Source organism: Bactrocera neohumeralis, chromosome 2 (assembly GCF_024586455.1).
Source record: "Bactrocera neohumeralis isolate Rockhampton chromosome 2, APGP_CSIRO_Bneo_wtdbg2-racon-allhic-juicebox.fasta_v2, whole genome shotgun sequence".
NCBI lineage: Eukaryota > Metazoa > Arthropoda > Insecta > Diptera > Tephritidae > Bactrocera > Bactrocera neohumeralis.
The window spans coordinates 18,505,201-18,519,945 of record NC_065919.1 but is presented as its reverse complement, the minus strand read 5'-3'; the positions used below and the strand labels follow the sequence as shown (position 1 = coordinate 18,519,945).

The 14,745-nt window shown below is 39.8% G+C and overlaps 1 protein-coding gene across 1 annotated transcript; it reads right to left on the bottom strand.

Annotated features, from left to right (window-relative positions):
- Positions 1–9,779: 9,779 nt before the first annotated feature.
- LOC126751045 (enhancer of split M2 protein) lies at positions 9,780–10,586 on the bottom strand. Its single transcript, XM_050460967.1, has one exon. It carries the CDS (start codon positions 10,584–10,586, stop codon positions 9,780–9,782), a length of 807 nt encoding a protein of 268 aa, XP_050316924.1.
- Positions 10,587–14,745: the final 4,159 nt, after the last annotated feature.

The window sequence follows — 14,745 nt, the reverse complement described above, 5'->3', positions numbered from 1 at the left end:
CACTCTTCAGCAACTCGGTATTAGGGAACTGTGGGACGGCATATCAAGATTGACAGTCATAACTTCAAAGTCGAAGATAATTTCGTCTATCTTAGAAACAGTATTAACAACAAAACCACTACGTCAACCTCGAAATCCAACGCAGAATAACTCTTGTCAACAGGTGCTACTTCGGACTGAGTAGGCAATTGAGACGTATAGTCCTTTCACGACGAAAAAAGACTAAACTCTTTAAGTCACTCATTATTAACGTCCTGCTATATAGTAAGGAGGCATGGACGATGACAACATCTGATGAGTCGAAGTTACGAGTTTTCGAGAGAAAGGATCTGCAGGAGATTTATAGTCCTTTGCGCATTGGCAAAAGCGAATATCGCATTCGATGGAGCGATGAGATGTACGAGATATACGACGCCATTGACATAGTTCAGCGAAGAGACAGCGGCTGCGCTGTCTAGGTCATTTCGTCCGTATAGATGAAAACATTCCAGTTCTCAAAGTATTCGACGCAGTACCCGCCGTGGGAAGCAGCGGAAGAGAAAGACCTCCACTCCGTTGGAAAGACCAGTTGGAGAAGGACCTGGCTTCGCTTGGAGTCTCCAATTGGCGCCAAATTGCGAAGAAACGATTAGCAATCTGAAGAAGACGTATGTACATACATATATGTATGTATATTAATGATCAGTATGACGAACTCAGCTCATTTAGCATCTTCGCCTGTCTGTATATGCGCGAACTGATCTCTCAGTTTTTGAGATATCCGTATGAAATTGTGCAAGCGCCTTTTTCTCATCAAGAAGCTGCTCATTTGTCAGAACCGACGATATCGGACTACTATAGCATGAAGCTGACCGATCAAAATCAAGTTCATGTACGCAAACCTTTTTTATTGGACAAGAAAGCTTGACAAACTCTGAATACTCTTAGAAGAAGTTTTGTCTGAGTAAAGAATATCAAAAATTTGCGCGAGGACTGAGTGGTTTACTGTACGTATAGTAGTACGCGTATTTCCCTAAAATTTATTCACTTACTTTCAGAGCTGGAGTGTTTTCGCCCACACGGACCTATTGTTACATGATTCACAAATTCTAGCAAATTTGTCAGTGTAAATTTACCGTTAAAAAATTCGAGCTAAAAACAAGAAATGAACGGAGAAACCGAAAAAGTCATTTGCTCTGTGATAATGACTTCAAAAAGTTTAGGTATTTCACCATGTTGTTCTTCGAAATGTCAACGTCAATGTGTAGACCGATCTTCGTACCTCTACAATATTAAAGGCTTTTCTAAATTTCTAATAAGTATTTGCAAATAAGAAATGCCATGACAAGTTGTTGAAATGAAGTATTTGACTAAGTTCTCCAGTACGTGAGTAGTTCCCCGTCACACGCCACAACTCAGTAAACAATTCCAGCTAAAATGCCGCGAGATTCTCAAAATATTGTCGAAAAATACGCGAATCTTGCTTCCGGAAGGGAAAAAAAAACATCAAGGCATTTCGTGATAAAAAACACTATGATGCATGTACATATGTATGTACATATATGAATGTTCTTATGTACATACATACAGTTTGTTAAGAAACTGTTTTGACATATAGAAATATTCACATTATTTGCATTTGTTTAACTAAAGCCAGCATTTCTGATGAATTTAGAGAGCCTTTCAAAATTATTTCATTCATTTACGTAGCTACCATTGATTTATAGCCGTAAATTTTTTGCTTCTACCAATGCAAAAAAAAACACAAATACAAAAACAAAACAACTGCTAAGCTCAGCATATCTATTTTCGGCATCGTTTCCTGATATTGTTTGATATACCGTTATCTCACTGAGTAGTTACACACGTGTTAGTTACCAGTCAGTCATAAAGTGTCAGTTGGAGTAATTTGTTGGTAAAATTTTTAATATTTTCGTATATTATAAGAAATGCCTGGAAAAAGGATATCGTTTGCAGTGACTCAGTTGATTTACTATAACTATGAAAGAGGAAAAAGCGTGCAAAAGTTATCAGAAATGTTTTCTGTAAAGCGACAAACCATTTACAATATAATAAATCGTGCAAAAAATGAAAATAGGCTTGAGCCAAAAGCTGTAAGTGGAAGACCTCGGAAAATATCTGAGCGTGCCGAACGTATTTTGTTGAGAAAAGTAGCCGCAAACCCTCAAATTTCGACGAGAAATCTTGCCAATGAACTTAAAGATGAATGTGGGATCGAAGTTTCTCATGAAACAATTCGCCAAGTTTTGAGAAAACACAATTATACGTCACGAGTTGCTCGAAAGAAGCCGTTGCTCTCTGCACTGCACATCGAAAAGCGCTTATCTTTCGCTAGAACGTACCTGCGTCAACCAGACAGCTATGTACTGGAATGATGTGATATTCTGCGATGAGAGTAAGATTATGCTGTATTACAATGATGGGCCCAATAGAGTGCATATCCAGCTAGGGAATGGGTGATTTGGTATTTATAGAGGATAAGATGGATGCAGGTCAATATTTGAGTATTCTGCAACGCCATTAGATAAATAGTGCAAATAAATTTTGGGTTCATTGTTAACAACAAACCTCAGTTCAAATTCTACCAGGACAACGACCCAAAGCATAAAGCTCATATGGTGAGAATGTGGCTCCTTTTTAATTGCAGTAAAGTATTGGATACACCGGCCCAAAGTCCAGATATGAATCCAATAGAAAACTTATGGGCGTATTTGAAGAAAAAAGTTGCAAAAAGGCACCCAAAAGTCGAACAGAACTCAAAAATGTAGTTTTAGAGGAATGGTATAAGATACCCCAGAGCTATGATGTTCAAAAATTGATTAATTCAATGAGAAGCAGACTTCAAGGTGTTATAGATGCCCGGGGCAATCATACAAAGTACTAATTCATATTTCCTTTTTTAAACGTATTCAATTTAAAACCATTAACTGCAAATGTAAAAAAAAACTTTCTTGACAGCAGTTTTGGAGTTTATTTTGTTTTTGCTTCTTATTTTTGTGTTATTTTCAAAATGAGTAACTGTACTTTCTATTGTTGGCTTATGATTTATATCTGTTTGTTAAATAAAACCAAATATTGAAAGAAAACCATTAAAATGTAAATATTTTCTTGGTAATATTTCTGAATTTCGCTAGATTAATAGATGTCAAAACACTTTCTTGACAAACTGTATGTATATTTTGATGACTCAGCGTTTGAGCGCAGCCAATTACAATAACAGCAGCAGCAAAAACAAGCGATGCTAATTTGCAATGATTGCTGTTAGTGACTAAACGGCAGCTAGAGTATTTTTTAGTTGTTTTTGTAATTTTTAAACTTATTTTGTTGTAGTTGTTGTATTTTGCTGTTGTTGTTGTATGTTGCTGTATTTTTCTGTTGTTGTTGTTGTTTTGTGTTGTGTTTGTTACTGCTCGCGCTCAAGCCGACCATTCCATGTCGAACCCACTAAATTCATAGGTTAATCACACTGACATTAATAACGTTATTACGATAACGAGATCCGTTAAAATAACGATTGGCATGTTGCCGTTGTGGCATCTTGACCAGCATAATAAAGTAGTCGCGCTCCGCCGTGCCAAGCAGGGAGTGTCCACTCGCCAAGACGTATGAATAACAAAAATAAAATAAAAGCTTTAAAAAAGCTACACTGTCACAACAACAACAACTACAATATGCCGGCATATTTGTGCTTGCGAGCAAACAGAAATGCCTAAATACCCGCACACCTACAAACATAAGTAAGTACACCGAGTAGTCACTTTTCACATAATTGCATGCTCATCCAACAGTAACAACAACTACAACAGCAACATTCCAACAACATTAGCGGCAGTTCCAGCAACATAGCAGCACATTGCTAATCATTGCAGTGAAGAATGTTCTCACATTCACATTTTCATAGCCAGTTACTTGTATTCAGTTCGTGTCCGCGCGTCCCGCATTCGTCTGTTCGTCGGTGGCGACCAGCCACCAGCACCTCGAAAAGTGTGGGAAAATGAGAACGTGCCTGAAGCAATGCCAAAGTTGTTGTCACTATTATTATTACATGCGCTATTTAAGGTATTTTTTCTGTTGTTGTTGTGCTCATTGCTGTTGTTTTTGTACGTGTTGTTGTTGTGTTGATTATTATCATCACCTTTTTTTTGTGGTTGTGTTAACTACACACTTTCTTATGCAAAGCAGCAACAAGTACGCGTACTTGGTATGAAAAGCAATGAGAAAGATAGTGGACAGATTTATAAAGGGGTAACCATTAAGGACCGGCCGAAGTTAATTGTTGTTTAAATATTATGTAAATTTCTTATGGAAATTTATCTCGACGCTGCTGTGAGCTCACAAATAGGGGGTATAGTTGGATCTGGTCTGACCCAAATAGCTGTAAAAAAATCCCCCACAAAACACGGGATGGGTGGCAATAAGGGTGCAACTCAGGAATTACTTCAAACCGCATATGATCATGAAAAATTTAACCCGCAGGGAAAAAATATTTTTTTATAAGCAAAAATTTTACTGACTTCGGACAATTCTTCTACTAAAGTGGTATTCAGTTTTTGAATTCGAGAAGAGTTTATAGATCTATCCCTTCTCTTGTGCAGACATTTTACGCAATTTTGAAAGTTTCTCTCTTAAAATTAAATTAAATTTTATAATTCGAGACAAGTTCTAAGCGAAAATTCGTATCCTCCTCAATGATCAAAATAGAACGAGGAAAGCGAACATTATGTGCCATAGCATTATCTACAAGATGCGTTCCAAAGTAAACAGGACTTTTTGAATCTATCGCCCCCCTGGTGGCACCATCTATATGTCGACTGGTGCGTTAGAATCTGCTATATTTATCGATTGTCCAGTGAGAATTTCATGACATTTTATAGTTTGGAAGTGAAGTTATTGCGTTTTAAGTATCAGTATGTTTGTGTTATCGGTGCGGAAATGAGCTTCGAACAAAGAGCCAACATTAATTTTTTTTTTTTTAAATTGGTAAAACTTTTACCGAAACGTTTCAATTGATGACAAGCTCATGGCGATGATTGCCTATTCCGTAGCAGAGTGCACGAGTGGTTTCAACGTTTTCAAAGTGGTCGTGAGGACATAAATGACGATCAACATGTGGGCCAATCAAAATCCGTGATCATCGGAAATTCCATCGAAACTGTGCGTGAATTCATCAAAAATCAGTCGAAATCATCATTGAAATTCATGGAAATGGAATTGAACATCTCCAAAACACCGATTTATCGCATTTTGACTGAACATTTGGGCTTACGAAAGGTGTGTGCACGGTTTGTTCCGCACAAATTGGCTGACGACCGAAAATTGTTCAGAAGCCAACATTCGAAGGACGATTATTTTACCAAAAATCACATTTTAACCACTAACCACTCCCCGTATTCACCTGATATGGCACCGTGCGACTTTTTCCTTTTCGGAAAAATGCATTTGCCCATGAAAGGAAAGCGTTATGCAGACGTAGAAGCCATTCAAAAGGCTTGCGCCGGCCAACGAGCTAAAACACTCGTTCGACATGGTTTCGGACCGGAAAAGCTGTACTGAAGCAGAGGGAGACTACTATTTTGAATGAAATAAATTGATTTCGCCCGAAAAAATCATTTGTTCTGTTTACTTTGGAACGCACCTTGTAAAAGTATTTAAAGCCCCGACGAACTTGTCCAACCCGACTGTTATCTCTGTTAGTAAGAGACTTTTAAAGGAGACACCAACACTCTAATACTCATTTATAAAGATCTTATGCTAACTCGACAATTAGGTTTTTACACCCTATGTAGCATGATAAATTAAGTTTGCCTGTACAACATATTTTCTAAACCAAATTGGTGAAAAGAACTAATGTTAGCAACTCATAAATTTTTTTAAAAAAGAGTAAAATCACATAATAACTATGACCACTCCCCATGTAACAGTTATGTTGACAATTACTAAAAGTGCGATAACTGAACATTAGGCGAAATCCTGTATCTCAGGAACAACCCGGACGACTCCCACTCTGAAAATGACCGAAATCAGTTGACAACTTGATCTGACCACAACAACAACTGGCTCTTTCACTTTACAGTATACAAATCAACAGTATACATCAACGAAGTTATCAGAATAAAACTTTGCCCAACTAGTGTCCTCAAGGTATTTCATCTTACGTCTAAAGATCGTCGAAATCGGGCTATAGCTTTTCAATGACTTTTCAGCGACTCAGACACCAAATATGTGAAGCCCAGTGCATATGGCTGATTTTTTACCGGACATATCGGTCAATCGATGAATTCTAATATTGTAATTCAGAGAGAATATTTTTGTGTTGACAACACGCATTTGTGTCAAAAATAGGTAAAATCGTGTCAAAACTTCCCTCAGCTCTGATTTACTTAACTTAAATATTTTCGAAATTCCGGTTCACTTTATACCGCATCTATCTATAAGAAGACTTGGCATATTCTCTTGCTTTAAATGGATGAAATCACGGTGATACTTTCTCTTAATATATTAATATAAGAAAGTGTTTCCAGGGTTTGATTCAAGTTGCGAGAATATAAAATGTTCGTTTATACTCGAACTTAACCCTTCCTTACTTGTTTGTTATTATTATTGTATTAAAATGACGAGTGTTTGCAGAACTTGGTCCGCATAGCCATCAAGAAAGAAAACCAAGTAAAGGTAAATCCTTCACCAATTAATCTTTCCATAGGAAAAGAAAGCTCTAATAAGAAGGCTCCATGCTTTAAACAGTTTAAGCGTGAGAGAGTCTAGAGCGTTACGGACGACAAGAAATTTTGATATCATCATAAAATTCGTAAAGCTTAGTTGTTGTGTTTTATAAAGTTTCTCTCTAAGTTTTCGCTAAGATTACTATTCTTCTTCTTCTTATAGCCGAGTTAATAACAGCGCGCCAGTCGTTTCTTCTTTTCGCAAGGTGGTGCTAATTGCAGATTCCAAGCGAAGCCAGGTCCTTTCCCACCTGGTCTTTCCAATGGAGTGCTGGTCTTCCTCTTCCTCTGCTTCCCCCGGAAGACATGACCTAGCCAACGTAGCCGCTGTCCTTTAATTCGCTGAACTATGTCAATGACGTCGTATATCTCATACAGCTCATCGTTCCATCGAATGCGATATTCGCCGTGGCCAACGCGAAAGGACCATAAATCTTTCGCAGAACTTTCCTCTCGAAAACGCTTAAGGCCGACTCATCAGATGTTGTCATCGTCCATGCCTCTGCACCGTATAACAGGATGGGAACAATGAGTGACTTATAGAGTTTTGTTTTTGTTCGTCGAGAGAGGACTTTACTTCTCAATTACCTACTTAGTCCGAAGTAGTACTTGTTGGCAAGAGATATAGGATATGGAGGATGAAGTCATGTGTAGAAGTTCACGCATGTGAGGAAAGTTTTCTGATCGCCATTCACTTGGGAGTGGCCAGAAACGATTCTTTTACATATGGCTCAAGCAGCTCACGACTTCCGGTCTAGTAGGTTCTAGTAGCCTAAGAACAGCCGTTTGAAGGCGATCTAAAGTGAGAAGGCGAAACATCCCCTACACAGGGTTGTGCGCTGAGTTTGAGACCTGCCACATAAAAAACGCCCCAATGAAAATTTATCAACTGCCTCGGATGAGAGATCCCTCTTTTAAATGCTATTACTATTCGACAAATGCTATAGTGTCAATTGTGAATTTTTCATTTTCATGATTTCGTCCAAATAATGGTTGACATTTAGAGTGGTTTAGGCACCCCTTTACGATGCTCCTGTTAAATGACTGAATCGAACAAGCATTTCTTTGGTAAGTAGGAGAGTTGCTTTCGGGTAAAAAACCTAGCCGTTATTTCCAAATTTGCGTTTCTGTAGCATGCGAGGTTGATCTATTTGTTGTATTTTTCTAGAACATTGAATATTTACCTAGAACATTGACATCTACTCGTATTATGCGAACATAGACTTAAAAGACCACGGTGGCTGTGATAAAATATGGTCTTTTATTTCCGCAGTCAATGTGACGTTCCTTTTTCTGCCGCATGTTTATAAATACAGTTACCTACTCCAGACACTATTTTCCAGGCACTACTGTCTGAAACATCAAGTATTATTGTTGCTTTCTTCGACCGATTTTTTATGCTTACAAGGCTGTTGCCTTATCTGAAAATCGAAGCAGCTCTCTTAAATATGAACATTCTTCCATGTTCTGGAGTTGAGTGATTGAGGAAGAGTTCGCTGATGGGCGTAATCGGACCACAGACAGAAACGTCATTAAAATAAAACCTATAAGATATAAATTCTAATTTGACACAGGGGAATCGCGGTAGTAAGGTGCTCTTGTGGACTAAAAATTTTGTAGAAATGAGCATAGCCCCGCCCCCTAATAGGTTTAATATACATATCTCCTAAACCACTAAAGGTACAACAACCAAATTCGCCTAGTCGAAATATTATAAGAACTGCTATCAACAACAAAAAAGTGTAAAATGACATCAGATGATAACCACGATCACTCTCCATATAACGGTATTGTTAAAAACTACTAAAAGCGCATTAAATCAATAACTAAATACGCCAGAGATATTCAATTTTACGCCCGATGATGATGGTATGAGAAGGCTATAAAGAAGTCGGGTGACAATTGGATATTGGGCGTGGCATCGCTAACTTTTTGGGAAAATCACATATCCCGAGACCCAATCTACCGATTTCGATTTAGTACATGACATTCTTCTCATATTCCTATGACACAATGCGAAAATGGGCGAAATCGGACTACAACTACGCCTACTTCTCGCATAACACATTTTTAAATTCAACTTGATTCCGTTACTTTCCAGTATAGAAATCAAGACGCATTTAATATAACGATATAAAACTTTGCACAAATAAGTAGTGCCTTTGAAGTATGCCACCGTATGACCTAATATTGTTCAAATGGAATAAAAACTGTTCAATCCCCTGGGTAACAATAATATGAAACCCAGTATCTATAGTTAACTTTTGCCCGAAGATATCGGTCAATATGTGAGAAGTAAATATGAAATTCTGAAACAATCCTTTTCTGGCAATGATAAGTCTGCGTGCCAAAAATTATTTACATTCGGTCAATAATTCTCTTAGTCTCCATATACCGAATATAAAGGTCTTCGAACTCCCGTTTTTACTATTTTTATGGCAGTTTGGAAGTAAGCTTTTAATGATAGCCAACAATGATCTCTTGTGGTTGAAAAATAAGTTCCATATTAGGTTGTGCTTTCACACTTATCTTCTTCTCTTTATTGTGAAAGCTTAATTTTTTCGGTTGAAAAATTTGTTCGACCTTGTGTTGTGATTTCACTCTTATCTTCTTCTCTTGCGCTTCTTGAAAGCATAATTTTCACTGGGAGCTTAAGCTTTCAAATTGATTACTGTTTTACCAAATTAATTTTAAGCATTTAAAAGACAGTTCGATTAGACTTTTTTCCACTGGTCTTTTATTGTTGTACATATTTTAATGTATATGTTTTGTATTTTACTTTTTTACGATTTTTAACATTTAAATGTATAAATTAAGTTAATCATATCACAAATATTTATATTGCAAACAAATGGAGCTTTGAAGTGTACTTCACGTACTTATTCTTGTAGATTTCTATTAGCATTACATACTAAGTATTTGCACTTAAATATATATGTATGTGTATAATTGTATAAATTAAACTAAAATAACAATGAGATCCCTGATGAAAGTAATGAAAGCCCCTGTCTTCCAACACTCACACACAGAGTGTTGTGAAAGCTCTCTGCGAAAGCACATTCACAGCAGCGCCGCCTGCAAAGGCAGCTGACGCCAACTCTGACACAACCACGCCGTGAGTAGGTCATCGTCGATTTTCTCCTGTGCATTCGTCCAGAAGAAGGTGCCATCATCGGTGTGCATATACTGTATGGGCAGTTCGGTGAGCGCATGCTGCGACAGCACCGCTGTGCCCTCTGGCATTGTGGGCCAATGAGGGGCGCCTGCTGTGCTGGTTGCTGCTGTTGTTGATGTGGACGTTGTTGCGGTTGTGTTTGTGGCTTGTGTGGCCGCGTCACAGATGTGATGATGAAACTGCTCGTGCTGACAATTACGCCCATAGACACAGTGCGCGCACGTGCTAGCCGGCGTCTTCTCAATACTTGCACTGCTGATCACTGTCGTTGCGAATTTAGCACTTGCCTGACAGGGGCGCTCCCATTCGGGCACAGCGCGTGTGCTGGCCAACTCGCCTGCGCCATGATTGCACTGCTCCTTTAAACTCATTTTGCGCATGAGGCTGGCGTAGTCCTCGATATGCACCGTAGGCCAGTCTTCGCTGCCGCTGTTGGCGTGCGCTTTTGTTGGGATTGTGTTGTTGAGGTGTACGTTGTTTGGGTGTAGGCTGGTGGCATGCGAACTGCTGTTAGCTGTGCTGTGGCTGCTGTTGCGCTTGCGTGCCATCAGCCGCAATAGTGGGCGCCACATTTTGCAAAGCTTGCGCTTGGACTTCTCTGTTGGGGCGGTGGGGGTGGTTAAAGTTGTATTCGCCGAGGTGAGGCTCATGTCCGCCAATTGATGTGCGAGATTTTTCGTATCCGTATACATTTTGTTGGTGGCTTCCAATTATTTTTGTTTCTTAAATATTTATTTCCGCACAGCAAACTTTTTCAATAGTCGTCTTATCAAAAATATCTCTCAATAATTGTTAACAGACACGTTCATTTAAAAAAATTATAATATGAATTTCGTTTCGATCGCTGCGCGTGTTCTCGCTGTGAAAGTTGTTGATGAACTGATGCTGTTGCGCTTGCATCCGTACGTTTTTATACATCGACCAACCATCCGCAGTCGACCAGGCCGTGCAAACAGGCAAACCTACCAACAAACTAGCCAACCATTCATCGATCGATCGTGTGAACCAACGCAGCTGAAGGAAAGCAGAAATACGAGACGACGACAACAAACTCGGACTCGAACGGCGGCGCGTCTCCAGTAATTCTGCACTCAGCTGAGCGCCGCTCAACTGCACTTCCCAATTCTGGCTGGCTGGCTAGCTGCCGTACAGAGAAATTCCAACAGGAATCATACCTTGTATATTTCCCATGTTGCCGTCACCGCTCTTTCTCTTCGCTCTCTACCACTACCACTTGTGTTGCTGGTGTGTCTGACCCAAAAGGGCAACACAAGTCAACGCACTGTCGACATTGTGATGACACAGCAAAGCCGTGTATAAGCAGAGTCATAAGCACCAACTCAGCCAACTGTGTATGCAGCGCAGGTAGCATGCAACACCGACAACAACAACAACTACAACAGCAGCTGTTCGGGCTGTTCGTTGTTATTGTTGCCTTGCTCAAAAACTAACCAAAAATCTGCGCTGACTAAATATGAGAGCTGATGCGCTCAAGTGCGCCTGTATGCGAGCGCCCCTAAATGGTAGAGAAAAAGTGTGGGAAACAATTTTTTGGGTAAATGTTTTTTAATTACATTTGTGTTGTTTCTTTCTTGATAATAAATTTCTCTCATTTTAACAGGATGTGGCATGATATCGTGTGGCAAATAGGCTGCGCTGTTTGCCGTCAGTCTTGGCGACTTTGAGGAGCCCTACATTGGTAATAAGTACATATAAGGTTATGTGAGGTTAATCTGGTAGGCCAATAAGCCAGTTTTGACTTTTTGTGATACCAGCTGTAGTTCAGTTCCGAGGTTCAAGAGAAGTAGTCATCCTTTAGGATACTTGCGCTTGTCCCGAATTTTAACCGACTCTGCGGCCTCACTATAGATATCTCCTCCAGTGTATCATACCGTGCGGACCGCTTACAGCGTAGTCTTGCCAATGCGGTACAAGTGCATATGAGAGGCTCCATTGTTTCCATGATACCTTGCTCTAGACATTTTCTTCAGTCTTCTAAGTACATATAAAGCATACCGTATTTACAACTTCCGTTACATTTGACCTACAAAAGCACGGGCTTTAACTATCAAACTATTAAGAATTGAAGACAAAACAGAATTCGACTTTTGGACTTCACAATTTCCGCCTACAAATTGAAGATCCTATAAGTAGTAGTCTTCAAAGAACGAGGTAGCTTTTTTGTGTTAAAAATAAGCTCCAATACATCTACTTTCCTACATTTGCTGTGAAAAACTTCCTCAGCATATCCGCTTTTGATCTACTATTCAGAGTGGTCGGAAGGTTACACCAGGTTCTTGTACCCAAGCAATTTCGACTCCAGACCGACATCTTTACACATCTTAAAATAAGGACCAGAATATAGGATAATATTCCGAGAGATTATGGATAGTATCCCGAATTTATGGACAATATGAAATATTCTGTCTTTACTTAAGTAGTCCTAGTTCAATCTGCTCCTTCTTTAAATGCTCATGGTGTCCTACGGCCGACTGTAGCGCATCCAATTTGTGCTCACCACACAGGGTGAGCAGCAAGAACTTGCAGTCAATTATCGCTTCTATATGAAGTATCCTGTATTTTTATATTGCCAAACCGCGTACTGACCCTGTAAGCAGTGAATTGATGGCAGAGTAACAACAACAGGTGGGTGCTTTAGCAAAATTAACGCTCTGCTTGGTTCTGCGCAGTCGAAGACTTTTACTGTTGCGTTCACGAAAGCACGGGATTCGAGCAATATTGTTTTTAGTAAGTGAGTGATTTTGAGCAAAGATTTGTAAATTTAATTAATATAAATTTATTTTAGAGAAGTTGATACCAATTTTGAGTATTTTTAATAAGATAATTACATACGATAAGATACACAAATATTCGGGATACGGTTCAAAATGAGAAATCAATAACTAAAAAGATAGCAAGGCACCAAGGAGACAATTAAGTATCTCTTGTGCACATGTCCCGCATTGGCAGGACCACGTTGAAGCATCTGGGGTCCCCACGGTATGATACACTGGAAGAGGTTTCGATAGTGATGCCACAGAGTCTGTTGCAACTCGCGTCAAGGAGGACTACTCCTCATGGATCTAGTAACTGAGCTCCATCTGGTATCGAAAAGGACCAAAACTGATCTATGCGGATCCAGTCTAACCTAACCTTACCTAATAAGTAAAAAATATACATTGTTCTTCCGAAAAAGTCGATATTGTTCTAAAATAAAACCAGAATCACTGGTTTATACCGTTATTTTAATATTATTGAGAGCAATTAAGGTGTGCCTTCGGGATCCCGAGGTAGATATTGTAAATTTAAAAAAAAAATGTTAAAAAATTGCAACAATAAAAACATGTGTGTATTTCAATGTAGGTATTGTTGATTATCGGGATCCCGAATTGGATTTTGTAAAATCCCGAAATCCCGAAAATTAAAAATTGGTCGTAATGGCTTAACTTAGTGAGTGGACATATCTGCATAGCTTGCTGCGCTCACGCCAGCACAACGCGCGTTCACTTGGCCTCGTCGACACTTTATTGCTAATTACTTGTTGAATTTTTTTGGAAGAGACGCAACGCCGAGCGCTTGAAAGCGAATGAGCGTGTATTTAGAAACAAAAAAAAGTTAAACACACAACAAATACAAAGTTTTGATATGATTTTTTGCAAGGCTGAAGCACGGCTACAAGAAAAAGGAAGTGAGTTTTTGTGGGAATTCCTTGAGAACCAAGCCAACCGTGTGTCCGCAAAACGGATGCAGCAAGTAAAAATTTGTTTTTTTTTCGGCAAACGTGCTGCCACACTTAGTATGACTATGGTACGCTCGCATTTTCGTGTGTTAATTGTTGTTGCATTTTGGTCTGTTCTGATTTCGAATGCGCGCAGCGTACCGGCGAGCGCACGGCTGGACGGACGGACCGCTCAAACGCAGTTACTCGTACTATGAGAGTGATAATGATGGCCACTTGAGCACACAGCTGCGCATACTGATTTCTTCTACTTGTTCTTGCTCCTCTGCGCCTTCTTTCACTACCGTACTGCACGTGTGTTTTGTGGGCTTGAACTGCATAAACACTCGAGATTACTGCGTTGTTGCCGTAAGAGCTACCGCTGTTTTGGGGTGCAGCGGCCAAAATACACAAGCAAACATACTGGCAGTGCTACAACACAAAAACGCTGCGTCCGCGTCTGCGCGCACACAACGGAAACAAAGAAAGCAATCACGCAGTGGTTACTTTAGTGCGCGTAGCAGGTTGTTTGTTGTTACTGGCTTGGCCGTGGGAAGAAGGATTTTCGGCAGGTTCCCACGCAAGGATTTACGCGCACAGCTGACAGTTGATGGCAGCCGGCTGCAACGGCATGCACACACACTCATGTACATACATGCCAACAGTGCGGCAATGCAAGGCACGGTTTGCGCATGCGCAACGCTGTGCAACTCAAGTATGGCTATAAATGCGTATTTGAGCGCACTTGTACGTGTGCATGGCATAATAAAGATGATGAAATTGATTTTGTTGTCAAATCAGGTTTTCGATTACGCACTGCGTACACACACACACACACACACAAACTCACTTGAAAAAAAAAAATACTTTTATGGGTGACTTGATAACGTTACCAGTGAAGGGGTGCACGAATACCGTTGCCTTACTGCACTACGAGTGCCCAAAAATGTACAGCCATACAACGCGTTAAGTGGAATTATTTATTGCGCTGATATTGCTCAATCCAACCGCCGCGCCGTTCGCGCCCAGAAGCACTACATGTGTGCGCCGCAGAAAATTTCGCGCCCCTAAGTCAGTCAAGCAGCGCGGTGAACGTGTGCAACAATGTAGGGACATGTATGCTGTGATAACAG

Excerpts from the sequence above, each read along its gene's own strand:
- LOC126751045 (XM_050460967.1), bottom strand. The coding sequence starts at position 10,586 with ATGTATACGGATACGAAAAATCTCGCACATCAATTGGCGGACATGAGC.